Raw genomic sequence first — 13,638 nt, forward strand, 5'->3', positions numbered from 1 at the left:
TAAACTCTTGAAGCTGTGGGAAGAATCTACGGCTTGCCTTCAGAAATGGTGGGATCCCCATCACAGGCGTCTTTCAAGACGAGACTGGACGTGGTATGGGGTCTCCTACTTGGGCAGGGTGTTGGACTAGAAGACTTCAAGGTCCCTTCCAACTCTGGTATTCTGCTACTCATTCTCTTTTTTTATACCCACCCTCCCCTAGACACAAACACACAGACACACATACACAGAGAGAGAGAGGGAGGGAGGGAGAGAAGAGAGAGAGAGAGAGAGAGAGAGAGCAGGCAACAGGGAAGGGAGACAGAGGTGGGTTGCTGTCGGTTTGGCCGAACCGGTAGTGGAAGTCTGGCCTGAGTCACAGAACTGGCAGTGACCGAGGCCTGCCACGCCCCCAAAACGGTTCCCTCGCCATTGCTGGGCTGCCGCCACCATTTTGGATTTTATTGACTGCATGTGCGCAGAACAATTTACATTAAACAGCGCACGCATCTGGCGTGGCGGATGTGTGTGTGTGTGTGTGTGTGTGTGTGTGTGCGAACTGATAGTAAAACCGGCAGCAACCCATCCCTGAAGTGAGATGTGACCTTTGCTAAATTGCTTTCTGGATGACAGTTTTCAAAAGCAGGATAATGACCTCATGGGCTTAGGACAAAATCTGCATATGTCCCTGGAGGTTGAAGGATGCCACTATGTAGCCTTCTAATGAAGATCTTCCTCTCTCCTTGGGAGAGCTACACCCTTCGATGGCCTCCTTTGCTAGGCTGGCTTGAGATAAATATTTTTCTCACAGGGGGCAAAGGGGGCAAAGTTGCTCCCCAACTAATACAGCCTAATATAACTAACACAACCCAACACCCTGCACTAACCACCTTGCTTTCTATTAATCTTTCATAACAGCACGGGTGTTGTCAGCCTTCCCTGACATAAGACCAAGAATCAGGAGGTCTCTGCTCTCTTGTGACATACGGCAAGACTCTGCATGTCGTCCTGGTTTTAGATAAATTATTTGCAAACATTGCAGCATTGGAAGCAAAGCTCACCAGTTGAAGTTTCAATGGCCTCATTCTGTTTTGGTGGCAAAATGCAGAGAAAGATAGGTGGTGGTTGATGGGAAGGAAGGAGGGAAGGGAGGGAGGGAGGGAGGAAGAAAGGAGGGAATGAGCGAGAGTGGGAAGAAGGAAGGAGGGAGAGTGGGAGGAAGGAAGGAAGGAAGGAACAAAGAAGGTGAAAAGGAAGGAAAGTTATAGAAAGAGACGGAAGGAAGGAAGGAAGGAAGGAAGGAAGGAAGGAAGGAAGGAAGGAAGGAGAGCGGGTGGAAGATAGAAAGGAAGGAGGTAAGGAGAGAAGGCAGGACAGTGGGAGGAAGGAAGGAGGGAGAACGGGAGAAAGGAAGGAAGGAAGGAAGGAGAAGAAGGGAGAGTGGGAGGGAGGGAGGGAAAGAAGGAAGGAAGGGAGGGAGAGATGGAAGGAAGGTATGGAAGAAGGGAAGGAAAGAGAGGGGTGGAGAAATTCCAGATGAAATGAAGGAAAAACAGGACTTTAAAAAAAACTCCCGGGAGGCCAACTCAGGAAGAAAGAGGAAGGCTGTTCTAGAATGAAAAGTCGTCCATATATAAAAGCAGGAAATCAAAGGAACAGCAACAATTTCCATCAACTAAAAGTGTCTTTTCCCATAATTTCCCCCATTACGAAGCTTGCACTGAAAAGAGGCTCTGCCGAGCTGTTTTTTCACCAGTGTGAGGTCTGAACTGCTCTTCCTTTTCCTTTTCTTTTTTAGGAAAACCTGAAAAGTCGGATGGCTTTGAAACTATTTTTTTTTCTTTTTGCAATTTGGGGTCACTGACTCCCAAGAAGCAGCTCCCTGAGCCCCCCCTCTTCTGAGCCTTCGTCTTCTGAGCCTTTGTTTTCCTGTTATTCCATCTGCATCTTTTTAATGAGTTGCTCCAGTTAGCTGCTTTCGGTTGCCAGAAAAAGCAGAGTAGAAATTCATTTTAAAATGCAATTGTTTTCCCACCCCCGCCCCTGCTTAACTATGGCATCTATCTGATGGTCTGTCTATACCTCCTCTCCCTCTCTCTTTCTCTCTCTCCCTCCCTCTCTCTCACACACACACATACACTCTCTCTCCACCCACCCACCCATCCACCATCCATCCATCCATCCATCCAATCTCTCTCTCCTTCTCCCCTCTTTATCTATCTATCTATCTATCTATCTATCTATCTATCTATCTATCTATCTATCATCTATCTATCTATCATCTATCTCTTTCTCCATCCATTCATCCATCCATCCTATCTCTCTCTCCTTCCCCCTCTTTATCTATCAGATAAAGATCTATCAGATCTATCTATCTATCTATCTATCTATCTATCTATCTATCTATCTATCTATCATCTATCTATCTATCTATCTATCTATCTATCTATCTATATCTCTCTCTTTCTCCATCCATCTATCCATCTATCTACAGTATCTACCTATGTATCTATCTATCTATCTATCTATCTATCTATCTATCTATCTATCATCTATCTATCTATCTATCTATCTATCTATCTATCTATCTATCTATCTATCTATCCATCTATGTCCTTCCTTCCTTCCTTCCTTCCTTCCTTCCTTCCTTCCTTCCTTCCTTCCTTCCTTCCTTCCTTCCTTCTGTGTAACTGTCTCACCTTATACCAGATTATATCCTGTTCTTTCTTGCCCGTTTTGTAATCCTCAGTATCCGGGCAGGAAATGACTTTGGTCCTGGTGATTTCTGATTTTTCTAAGTAACGAATTGTGCTGTTGTAACAAAGTCCAAGTTCATTTTCGGCAACCGTCAAGGACATGGATACTTTCATGCAATATGTTGAGTTTCTGCAGGGAAATAACAGACGGCGGCAGCGGTTAAAACGTAAAATTAGCAATATTCATCCTCTGAATCAATCACCTTTATCTTTGAACATGGAGAGTGCAAACACATATGAAGGACAGGTAGTCTTTGACTTATGACCACAATGGAGCCCAAAATTTATGTCACTCAGTGAGTTAAGTGAGTTTTCTCCCATTTTATGACCTTTCTCGACACAGTTGTTAAGTGAATTGTTGCCGTTGTTATGTTAGTAACATTGACTTTGCTTCTCAGAAGGTTGCAAAAGGGGATCATCATGTGACCCAGAGACTTTGCAACAGACATAAATAGTAGTCAGTTGCCAAGAGCCTGAATTTTGATCATGGGATGGTGCAATGATCATAAGTGTGAAAAATGGCCATAATTCACTCTTTTTCAATGCCCTTGTAACTTTGAACAGTCAGTAAATGAACTGTTGTAAGTTGAGGATTAGTTGTACCTCCATTCCTTGAAAAAGTCTCAGGATGGCATATAACAACCGTTGAAATTAGAAGCAGTTGGGAAGCAACGGATGGAAACTAATCAAGGAGGAGAGAAGCAACTTAGAACTAAGGAGGAATTTCCTGACAATGAGAACAATTAATCAGTGGAACAACTGGCCTCCAGAAGTTGTAAATGCTCCAACACTGGAAGGTTTTAAGAAGATGTCGGATAACCCTTTGCAGTGGGGTAGGGTTTTCTGCCTAAGCAGGGGCTTGGACTAGAAGACTTCCAAGGTCCCTTCCAACTCTGTTATTCTATTCTATTCTACTCTAAGATGACTAAGTACAAATATATATATATATATATAAAAATTCAAGGAGCATTGCAAAATGAGATGGACCCATTGCAGCGACCCACTTAATCTTTTGCAAGTTAAATCAAATAACGATGAATGACATACTTGACCCCATCTTTATTTAATCCAAGGCAAGAATTTGAGAAATAATTTGCCTCTCCAGAATCTGGCAGATGGAGAAAATGAACAGAGAGAAATCACATTAGCTGCATTAAACAAATTGATTTTAAAGATTTACTTGGGTTTCATTTCATTACCATTTTAGTAAGATTTAATTATAGCCAATTATATAAAAACTAAATATGGCTTTTGACCTGTTCTCTTATATTCCTTTATAGCTAATCCTAATCACATTTGCTTTGTTAAAATATCTATCTATCTATCTATCTATCTATCTATCTATCTATCTATCTATCTATCTATCTATCTATCTATCTATCTATCTATCATCTATCTATCTATCTATCTATCTATCTATCATCTATCTATCTATCTACCTACCTACCTACCTACCTACCCACCCACCTACCTATCTACCTACCTATCATGTGTCCCCAAAAACAAGACAGGGTCTTATTTTCTTTTGACCCCCACAATAAGCGCTTGGCCTTATTTTCAGGGAGGTCTTATTATTTTTGAGGTGCGGGAGGTGGCGAGCGTGGTCACCTCATGGCGGCTGCTGCGTTGCAACATTTTGGGGGGAGGGCTCATTTTAGTGCATGCGCTCAAAAGCCCCATTGGGCTTATTATGCGGGGAGGTCTTATTTTCAGGGAAACAGGGTGTATATATTGCAGTGAAATGAGTAGCCCTATTGTGAAGCGAACCTGCCCTCCCCACTGACTTTGCTTGTCAGAAAGTTGCAAAAGTGAATCACATGATTGCGAGACACTGCAACCACTGTAAATATGAGTCCGTCGCCAAGTGTGTGCATTTTGATCCCATGACCGAGCTACAATGGTCGTTAGGGTAAAAAACGGTCATAAGTCACTTTTTTCAGCGCTGTTCTAACTGTGAACGGTCACTAAAGGAATTATTGTAAGTGGAGGTCCACCACCGGCATATACCGTATTTTTCGGATTATAAGACGCACCGGTGTATAGGGTTCACCAAGATTTTGAAGAGGTAAATAAGAAAAAAAAGTTTTTGTCCTCCCCGGCCCCCAGGAGCACTCGGCAGGCTTCAGCAGGGCTGGGGGAAGGCAAAAATGCCCCTGTTTTGTGAAAAATGGGCAGAAAAGGGGCATTTCCCACAAAAATGGGGGGAAATTTTTGCCTTCCCCCAGTCCTGCTGAAGCCTGCAGAGTACTCCTGGGGGCTGGGGGAAGACAAAAACACCTCAGGTTTTGCGAAAAACGGCCTGTTTTTCACAAAAATGGGATCCCAGGTGGCCCTTTTTTCCTTCATTGTTCTTGCCCTCTGGCAGCTCTGCGCATGCACACACTGGGAGCAGGCTCACATTGTTCTTCTGCCCCGCTGATATCAGACTCCAGAGGCTCCAGAGGCAGCACATCACACTACCAGACGGCCTCGGCCCCCTCTTTGCCTCCCGTGCAGAGCCCTCGTCCAAGCCTTTGCCAGGCTCCAGGACTGGCCCAGGTTCCTCCCCAGCCTCCTCACGGTATGAATCTGTTGCCAGTTCTGCTGGCTGCTGGTGGGCCACAACAGGTCCTGTTTATTGACTACATCATATTGGCACAGCTTCAATGGAAAACCAAATCGAAATCTTTCCCCTGGGGATTCAGAATAATTAAACTAAGAAATAACCCTATTCCCCAAGTGTCACAGGTCAGGTTGACCAATTGGGTTCACTGGCGGGTCTTCAGCCACTCCTTCCCCAACCTTAATGGTTGCCTGTGGAGATGACCTTGGTTCTGAGGAGAAAGTTCTTTATTTTGTCTAGCAATGCATTGCAACTTCCTCCCCCGCCCCACCCCCTCTGTGTGGCAACTGAGGAACAGAAAGATGACAAGACCGTGGTCCATGTGCCCAAGCCATTCCCACTCAGTTATCTCTACAATCCATGCTCCTGGAAGAGTTATTAATAATTAACTTAGCTCAAATGATTATGGATTCTCTTGATGAGAGAACCGAAAGGTCAGCCGGTTGAGAAGGTCGGGGTAAGAATAAGTTCACCAAGAGAGTTTGCAACGCAGGCAGCTGGGACCGCCGAATAACACCTTTTGACAAACGCATCAGTTAATGATCTTGCATTATTTAATTCATACCCCCCCCCCCGGTGCCTCCGGCAGGTTCTATTTAAACTGCTTGCTGGCACAAGGACCTGAGACTGCTGAATTCTTCTCATTAGCTGCAATTAGGTAAGAGTCAGATTGAGGAAACATACTATCCGATTAGTCAAACACTGCATGTACTTTGCCTGGAGGGAGAAGATGCATTAGCAAAGGATTAGTACGGCACAATACACATTTGCACACGTTCTTCAAAATAGTGAGAAAACTCCCGATAAAGGCTTGTCTCGGTGACCAGCTCTCTGGTTTATCTAACCTGGGATTTGTTTTGACTATTCCATGCATATCGCCCAGTGGTGAAATCTATTTTTTTTTTGCCACCTGTTCTGTGGCTTGGGGGGGGGAGGTCATGTGACTGGTTGGACATGACCAACTCCCCCCCCACTTTTTAAAGTCTATTCCGGCAGGGGGGGAAATGCTTTTTTATTACCAGTTCACAGAACCAACGACAACCCTCCCCACTGGTTCAACTGAGCCAGGCCAAACCGGGAAGATTTCACCCCTGATATCGCCCTGAGCAGAAGCATCCAATTCTGGTCCAATTGCCAAGAAGGGGATATACAATTTGAGGGCACTAGGATGGGTTGGCCAAGATTCTTTTTAACGAAAGCAAGGACTATCTAGATAGCACTGTTCCAATATTTGAGGGGCTTCCCCAAAGGAGAGGGGCTCAAGCTATTCTCCAAAGCACCCAAACGCAAGACAAGAAGCAATGGGTGGAAATTAATCAAGAAGAGAAGCAACCTAGAACTAAGGAGAAACTTCCTGACAGTGAGATCAATTAATGAGGGGAATGACTTGCCTCCAGACGTCGTGGGTGCTTCAACATTGGAGGTTTTTAAGAAGAGACTGCACAACCATTGGTCTGAAATGATGGTTTTTCCTGCCTGAGCAGGCGCTTCAAGACCTCCAGGGTCCCTTCCTGCCTTATGATTCTATTCTATTCTATTCCACTCAATATGCTTATTCTATTCTATTCTTTCATTCTAATATCCTGTCCTGGCCTATCCTGTCCTATTCTATTCTACTCATTCTATTTTATTCTTTCATTCCAATATTTATTCTGTTCTACTTTACTCTGCTCATTCTTACTTTATTCTATTCTTTCATTCCAATGTAGGTTCTGTTCTGTTCTGTTCTATTCTTTCATTCCAATATCTATTCTGTCCTGTCCTGTCCTGTCCTACCCTGCCCCATAAAACAAAGTTGAGTCCTCTTTAAATATGTGGTTACCAGACATACTTAAGGAATGGCCATCATAACATCAAATCTGTACCCCAATGAAAATGTCAGAAGAGGATCCTACTCCCCTCTTTGTACACTTATTTTGTTTCTTAAATTACCCCAATTTTGGGTGGGGTGGGGGAAATCAGACAAATTCTGGTGTAATGACATGACTTCATCCATATCATGTCTCGGGCAGTCCTTGGCAACAGAGGAGCTTCAGAAGATTCTCCTTCCGCCGAGCGTACTTCCAGGACCGTCCCCAGAGGGGAAAATAGAGCAACGGTGTAAATTCGGTAACTTAGTTTGGGGATGAAGGGTGACATGTGAGCATGTGAATGTGTGGACTCCCCATCATGACACCCATCTGTCTTCTTCCGTGTCCTCATCAAGAGATGCTTGAGAAAATGGATGGAGGTCTGTCTACCTCCTGCATAGTATTCCATTCCCTCTTCATCTGGAAGCTGGTGGATGTTTTTAATGGCATATTTCTTAAATGGCTGTCGCTAGCTTCATTGCAACAGCTTTTCACCTCGTACTGCTAGAATAATCATAATAATCATAATAAAGCTACCCTGTTTGTGCTCCTCAAGAAGGGAGTTGATGTTTTATATTTGTGTTCATTATAGTCTCATTTTACTGGGTGAGAGCAGGAACGGTGGAGGTCAAGGAAATGAATGGATTTGTAGACCCCGGGCAGAGCAAAAGAATAAAACCACGGCAGTTGTAGCATCCATAATATATTCCCACAGGTAGAAGCTGGGGGGAGAGGGGAGGCACACTCACACATAACACGCATAAACCTCTTCTATCCTAAGCAGAATTGCAGGTGGAAGGTTCACAGAAAAAAAATAAGCAAGAGAACCTGTCACCTGTTTCAAACAACATTTTCTTAAGAAGGTCCTGGATGTGGTGGCTGTTGGCTGCCGGCCCCTCCAGCAGCCAAATCAGAGCAGGAGGCAGTGTGGGAGTCAGGGCCAGCATCAAGGCAACCTGAGAGCTCGGAGGGGGGAGAGGGAATGGAGCTGGCAGAGAGAGAGAGACAGATGTCCGTCAGCCCTCAGATGGAGAGTCAACAGCCCCCAAGTCTGGAGGTGGCTGATGAGGAAGAGGAGGAACAGCTGGGTCCAGTGCCTGATGCACGGATGCGCAGAAGGCAGAGGAGAGGAGAGCAGTGGAAATCTATGGGCCGGTCCTTGGATCGGAAGAGCCACCGCTGCTAGCAAAGCCCCACCCTAGCTCTGGGGATCAAAGGCAGGGGGCGGAGAGGAATAGATGTGGCAAACAACTATTCATCTTCTGGCTGGCCAGACTTGTTATCCTGCGGTGAGAGAGAAACTGCTGCCGGCACGCCTAATTAAAGGAATCTTTGAGTTCACTTCAGAGAGTTTCTCATGTTTGGGGAGCTGGGTCAGAACACTGGAGTTCATCAAGACAGGTAAAGTCTTTCCCCTGTACAGTCGTGTCTGACTCTAGCGAACGTCTCCGTTTCTTAGCTAAGGGAACCAGCATTGTTTGAAGACATTTTTCATCGTCATGTGGCCACCATGACTTATACACCAAGGTGCATGGAATGCTGTGATCTTCCCACCGAAGGGGTACCTATTTATCTACTCACATTTGCATGCTTTCGAACAGTGAGGAGGGCAGGAGCTGGAACAAGGTGCGGGAGCTCACTCCTGTGGCATGGCGTATGGATCTCAAACCCAGGCCGTCAGCTATCCAGATGACAAGTTCAGCATCTTTAAATGCTGAGCCATCAACACAAGTCCTAAAGTATTAGGGAGCGAATAATTGGGAATGAACAAGGGACGCTGAGCTTGTCAATCAGAGAGGTTGGCAGTTCGGCAGTTCGAATCCCTAGTGCCGCGTAACGGAGTGAGCTCCCGTTACTTGTCCCAGCTTCTGCCAACCTGGCAGTTCAAAAGCATGTAAAAAATGCAAGTAGAAAAATAGGAACCACCTTTGGTGGGAAGGGAACAGCATTCCATGCGCAGTGGCAAACAGAGTACCATTAAGTTAAAAAGATGCCTATAGGCCAACTGATGGATAGCTGAGTGAAAGGAACTCCAACCTTTCCCCATTTTTTAATACCATGTTATTATTAAAGGGCTGCCATTAAACGGAGCCATTCAAGAGTCTCTTTAGCACTGAAGTCAGTTGAAAAACTACAAAACCTGATTAGCAACGTCTATAGCAGGGCAATGCAACTCCTTTGGTTGAGATACCATAAAGCTTTGGAGAACATCCTGAACTTTAACTTTAACTTTTATTTGATTTCTAAACCGCGCCCTCTCCCAGAAGGGACTCGGGGCGGTGTACAGTCATATTATAGACCAGGGTCCAGGCAAAGGTGAGCACATAAAAATGCAAGTAGAAAAATAGGAGCCACCTTTGGTGGGAAGGGAACAGTGTTCCGTGTACCTCGGGCATTGAGTCATGCCGGCCACATGATCACGGAGATGTCTTCAGACAGCGCTGGCTCTTCGGCTTTGAAACTGAGTTGACTGCCGCCCCCTAGAATCAGGAACGACTAGCACATATGTGCGAAGGGAACCTTTACCTTTACCTTACGGTTTATTCACCACTGCTTCCTTCTGCGGTTAGAATTCTAGTTCAGCTTGATCAGGGGGATTTTTTATTTTTATTTTTTGCAAAATCCAATTGCTGGATCGCCCTCTCTAAAATGCTACTGAAATCTTCCATTGGCCAATTGGCTTAAAGGTAATCAGGGAATTGTCACCACCGGCAACTATCGAAGTTCCATATAGATCTCAGTTTTGACATTTAATCCCCCTGAGCTTTTTTCTATGGCTGAGTTACCAGCAAGATATTTCTTCCAAGGCACTGAAAGAACTAAAGAAGGGGAGGAAGTTGTGTTGTGTTTTTTTCCATCATGTGGAGAAGGATGAGAGTGGGAAGCAGCAGTTGTAATTACTGTAATGGCAAATTTTCGTTAAAAACAACAACAACAGGAGAGACTTGGATCCAAATAGGGAAAAATTACTTCTTCCTCTTTTTATTTTTGGTTATATTCTTATTTTTTCCTGTTTTTTTTTCTTCCTTTAAAAAATGCAAACTGCAAAAGCCCTGGTGGTTTACCTTGAAATCCCTACCTGGCTTGGGACTGGGTGACACGAGGGACACCCTTTTTCCAGGAATCTCTTACCCATCCAAATAGGTTGATTGGAATGGGCATGCTGCAGACCCCGTCAGCCTAAGCATGTTGGTTGATGGGGACAGGAAGATCGGCCTTTTCCCGCAGTGGCCCCTGCTCCTTGGAGCATCCTCTCTTCGGAGATCAGAATGGCCTCAACCCTTGTCAGCCTTTCGTGAGGCTTTCAAAACCTGCACATATTCCTGGGTCCTGAAGGTGTTAAGAGCACCGTTTCTTGGCTGTTGTTAATGGGCCACATATCTCGGCTGCTCTGTATTTGGGTTTTTGATGTCCCTATTGTTGTTATTTTTAAAAAATGGTATCACAATTTTAATTGTAATTATTATTATTTTCATTATAAGCCACCCAGAATCATTAACTGAGATTAATGTGGCTATAAAAATTGATTGATTGGTTGATTGGTTGATTGGTTGATCGATTGATCGATTGATCGATTGAAGGAGGAGGAGGAGGAGAGGAGGAGGAGAAGGGGAGAAGGAGGAGGAGAAGGAAAAGAGGAGGAGGTGGTGGTGGTGGAAGAAGAAGGCAATGCATTTCCATGCTAATAAACCTCCTTTTGCATCAGTCAAGACCAAAGATTAGTAACTTTTTTTGGGTGCCAACCTCAGCAGCTAATGATGGAAATAATTAACAGATCGGGGTGCCTCAGCTCAAAGAGGAACAAGGCGGGCTCTGCATCTTCATTCTTTATGCCTAGTTAGAAGCTTTTTGCATTTCTTTCCTGGCTTAAACCTCTGATGACTCCAAAGAAGGAGGAGGACAACGATGAAGGGAGGAAGGGAGGGAGGAAGGAAAAAGGGAGGGAGGGAGGAAGGGAGGGGAAGAGAGAGAGAGAGGAAGGAAGGAAGGAAGGAAAGAAAGAAAGAAAGAAAGAAAGAAAGAAAGAAAGAAAGAGTGGCAGACAGACAGATGCAGGGCTGGGGTTGGCATCAAATCTGCTTTTTTTAAAAAAAGTTTTTATTTTAAAACAAACATAGACAAACAAAACAAACAAAATAAAGCCATCTTCAATTACAAAGCTGCTTTGTTGGTTGCTGATGTGACCTTCTCCTCTCTGGAAGCAACACACGTTCTACATCTGTGTCTTCTGTCCTCTAAGCAAGTTCATGGGTGCCCACTAAGGCCTAATCACCAAAGGCCTGACTAGGGAGGAATCGCTGGATTGGTTCCTTGCATTTTCGCAAAATAATGCTAAAACAAAAATAGACCTACAGGACGCCCAGGAAAGAGCACCAATCCAAGATTTAGGGTAGGGAGGAGGAACCTAACGGCCACAGAGGCAGAACACAAAGCAAGTCACGCTCTTTGGGTGACAATGGTGAGATGCTGAAGATTGATGATGCTGAAGATGATGAAGAAGATGAAGAAGAGGATGATGAAGAAGAAGATGATGATGATGAAGAAGAAGATTAGATGATGATGATGAAGAAGAGGATGAAGAAGAAGATGAGGATGATGAAGGTGAAGATTAGATGATGATGATGTAGAAGAAAATAATGATGATGAAGAAGAAAATGAAGACGAAGAAGATGATGTAATAACAAAAGAAAGGAGCGTCGGGGTTTCTAACAGCTTCTAACTTTGGGGGGGGGGGTTGGGAGGGGAGAGGGGTCTGGTTTTATTTCTTTACAATCAGCCTGAATCACCACGGTGGCCGTTACCATTGTACAAATCATCCATTAACTTACTCTGGATTTTGGAACGTGGGTGAATTATGCCAGACTTCGGGGGCGCACTCTTTTCGGAAACAATTGGAGCCTCCGTCCTTTGGCAAGCAACGTTTCAATCCAGAGTGGAATTGTTTCCAGCTGATTTGTTACGTTCTTGAAAAACGAGGCCTTGCAATGGAAACGCTGACAGATTTAAACTCTGGTTGCATCAGCAAGAGCTGAAAGATTAATGGTGCAGCTCTTCCTCGCAGAAGACCTGGCGCTTCCTATGCAGGCCTTGGATAGCAGGACACCCTGGTTGCTGCTCTTAATGTGGGTCCTCAGAGGAGAATTAGGGAGGGAGGGAGGGGAGGGAGGGACGTAGAGAGGGGAGTGAGAAAGAGAGAGGGAGGGAGGGAGGGAGAGGGAGGTAGTGAAAGAGAGAGGGAAGGAAAGAGAGAGAGGGAGGGAGATGTAGAGAGAGAGAGAGAAGGATGAACAGCATTGCCAAGGATGTTAAAATGACCAGTGGATGGTCTGGGCACAAAGAAGCATTGACCTACATGAGAATAGCCAGTTTGGTCTAGCACCAGGCTGAAAACCAGGAGATGGTGAGTTCTAGACCTGTTTTAGGCACGAAAGAGGGTTGGGTGACTTTGGCCAATCCCCAGGAGATTCTGAGGGCTCCGATGTCTGGACTTCAGCTCCCAGAATTCCCCAGGCAGCATGCAATGCCATCCATTCCTAGAATTCTGGGATGGGAAGTTTGCACATCCTAAAGTTGCCAAGTGTGAGAACCGTTCCTTTAGCTCCTCTTGTGGCCGTTTAGCAGAAATAAATTCATACCGGAGCCCGGTTTCCTTTTCCTTTTGCAATCTAAAAAGAGACCTATTACTCAAACCCACTCCTTATAGCACTGCGGGCTCTTGGTTTTTTTTTTCCTACGGGCGGCCAATGGCTTCAGATAACCGCAGAAAAAAATATTCTGTTCTACCAGGAAGTCACCGGAGAGACGGGCGATGGACAGAGGTCAGAGACTGATGGGCCAGAGTCACAACCTGGGCTGTCCCATTTGTTTGCTTGTCAGCTTCCCTGCCTTTGCAGGCGAGAAACTTTTAACTTGGAAATGTGTGTTTCAAGCTCTTTGCATTTTAAAGTTCTCGGGGGGCCATTTATAGTCACACTCATTTCATTTTGAAAGAAATAGGCCTGACCTCCCTGGTCCCTGGGGTCGAATGTAGGTTTAGCAAAGGCATTTCTCCGGCTACATTGTCTTTATCCAGGAAACCACAGAAAAGGCAGTTTCTTCCCCCTTCTTTTCAGCAGAAATTCAAATCCGTCAAATTCCAGTGAAGCCACCAGATTTAAGTTACAGTGAATGAATTATGCTGGCCATTCCTAAATGGAATCTAAAGGTAAAGGTTCCCCTTGCACATATGTGCTAGTTGTTCCCGACTCTAGGGGGTGGTGCTCATCTCTGTTTCAAAGCCAAAGAGTCCGAAGACCTCTCTGTGGTCATGTGGCCGACATGACTTCATGCCGAAGGTGCACAGAACGCTGTCACCTTCCCACCAAAGGTGGTCCCTATTTTTCTACTTGCATTTTTATGTGCTTTTGAACTGGTAGGTCGGCAGAAGCTGGGACAAGGAAGGGGAGCTCAC

General features: G+C 45.0%; 1 protein-coding gene across 3 annotated transcripts in view; it reads right to left on the minus strand.

Annotated features, from left to right (window-relative positions):
* Window positions 1-13,638, minus strand: part of IL1RAPL2 (interleukin 1 receptor accessory protein like 2) — a 311,959-nt gene that overhangs the window by 116,769 nt on the left and 181,552 nt on the right. For 2 of the 3 annotated variants that reach the window (XM_081963804.1, XM_081963805.1), the window contains exon 4: window positions 2,679-2,865. In XM_081963804.1, coding sequence (XP_081819930.1) covers window positions 2,679-2,865 — 187 coding nt within the window. Of the gene's footprint in view, window positions 1-2,678; window positions 2,866-3,782; window positions 4,001-13,638 lie in introns of those variants that run through there. The other variant, XM_081963806.1, reaches the window with a different exon arrangement.

Source organism: Natrix helvetica (genome assembly GCF_964273705.1).
Source record: "Natrix helvetica genome assembly, chromosome: 11".
NCBI classification, from domain to species: Eukaryota; Metazoa; Chordata; class Lepidosauria; order Squamata; family Natricidae; genus Natrix; species Natrix helvetica.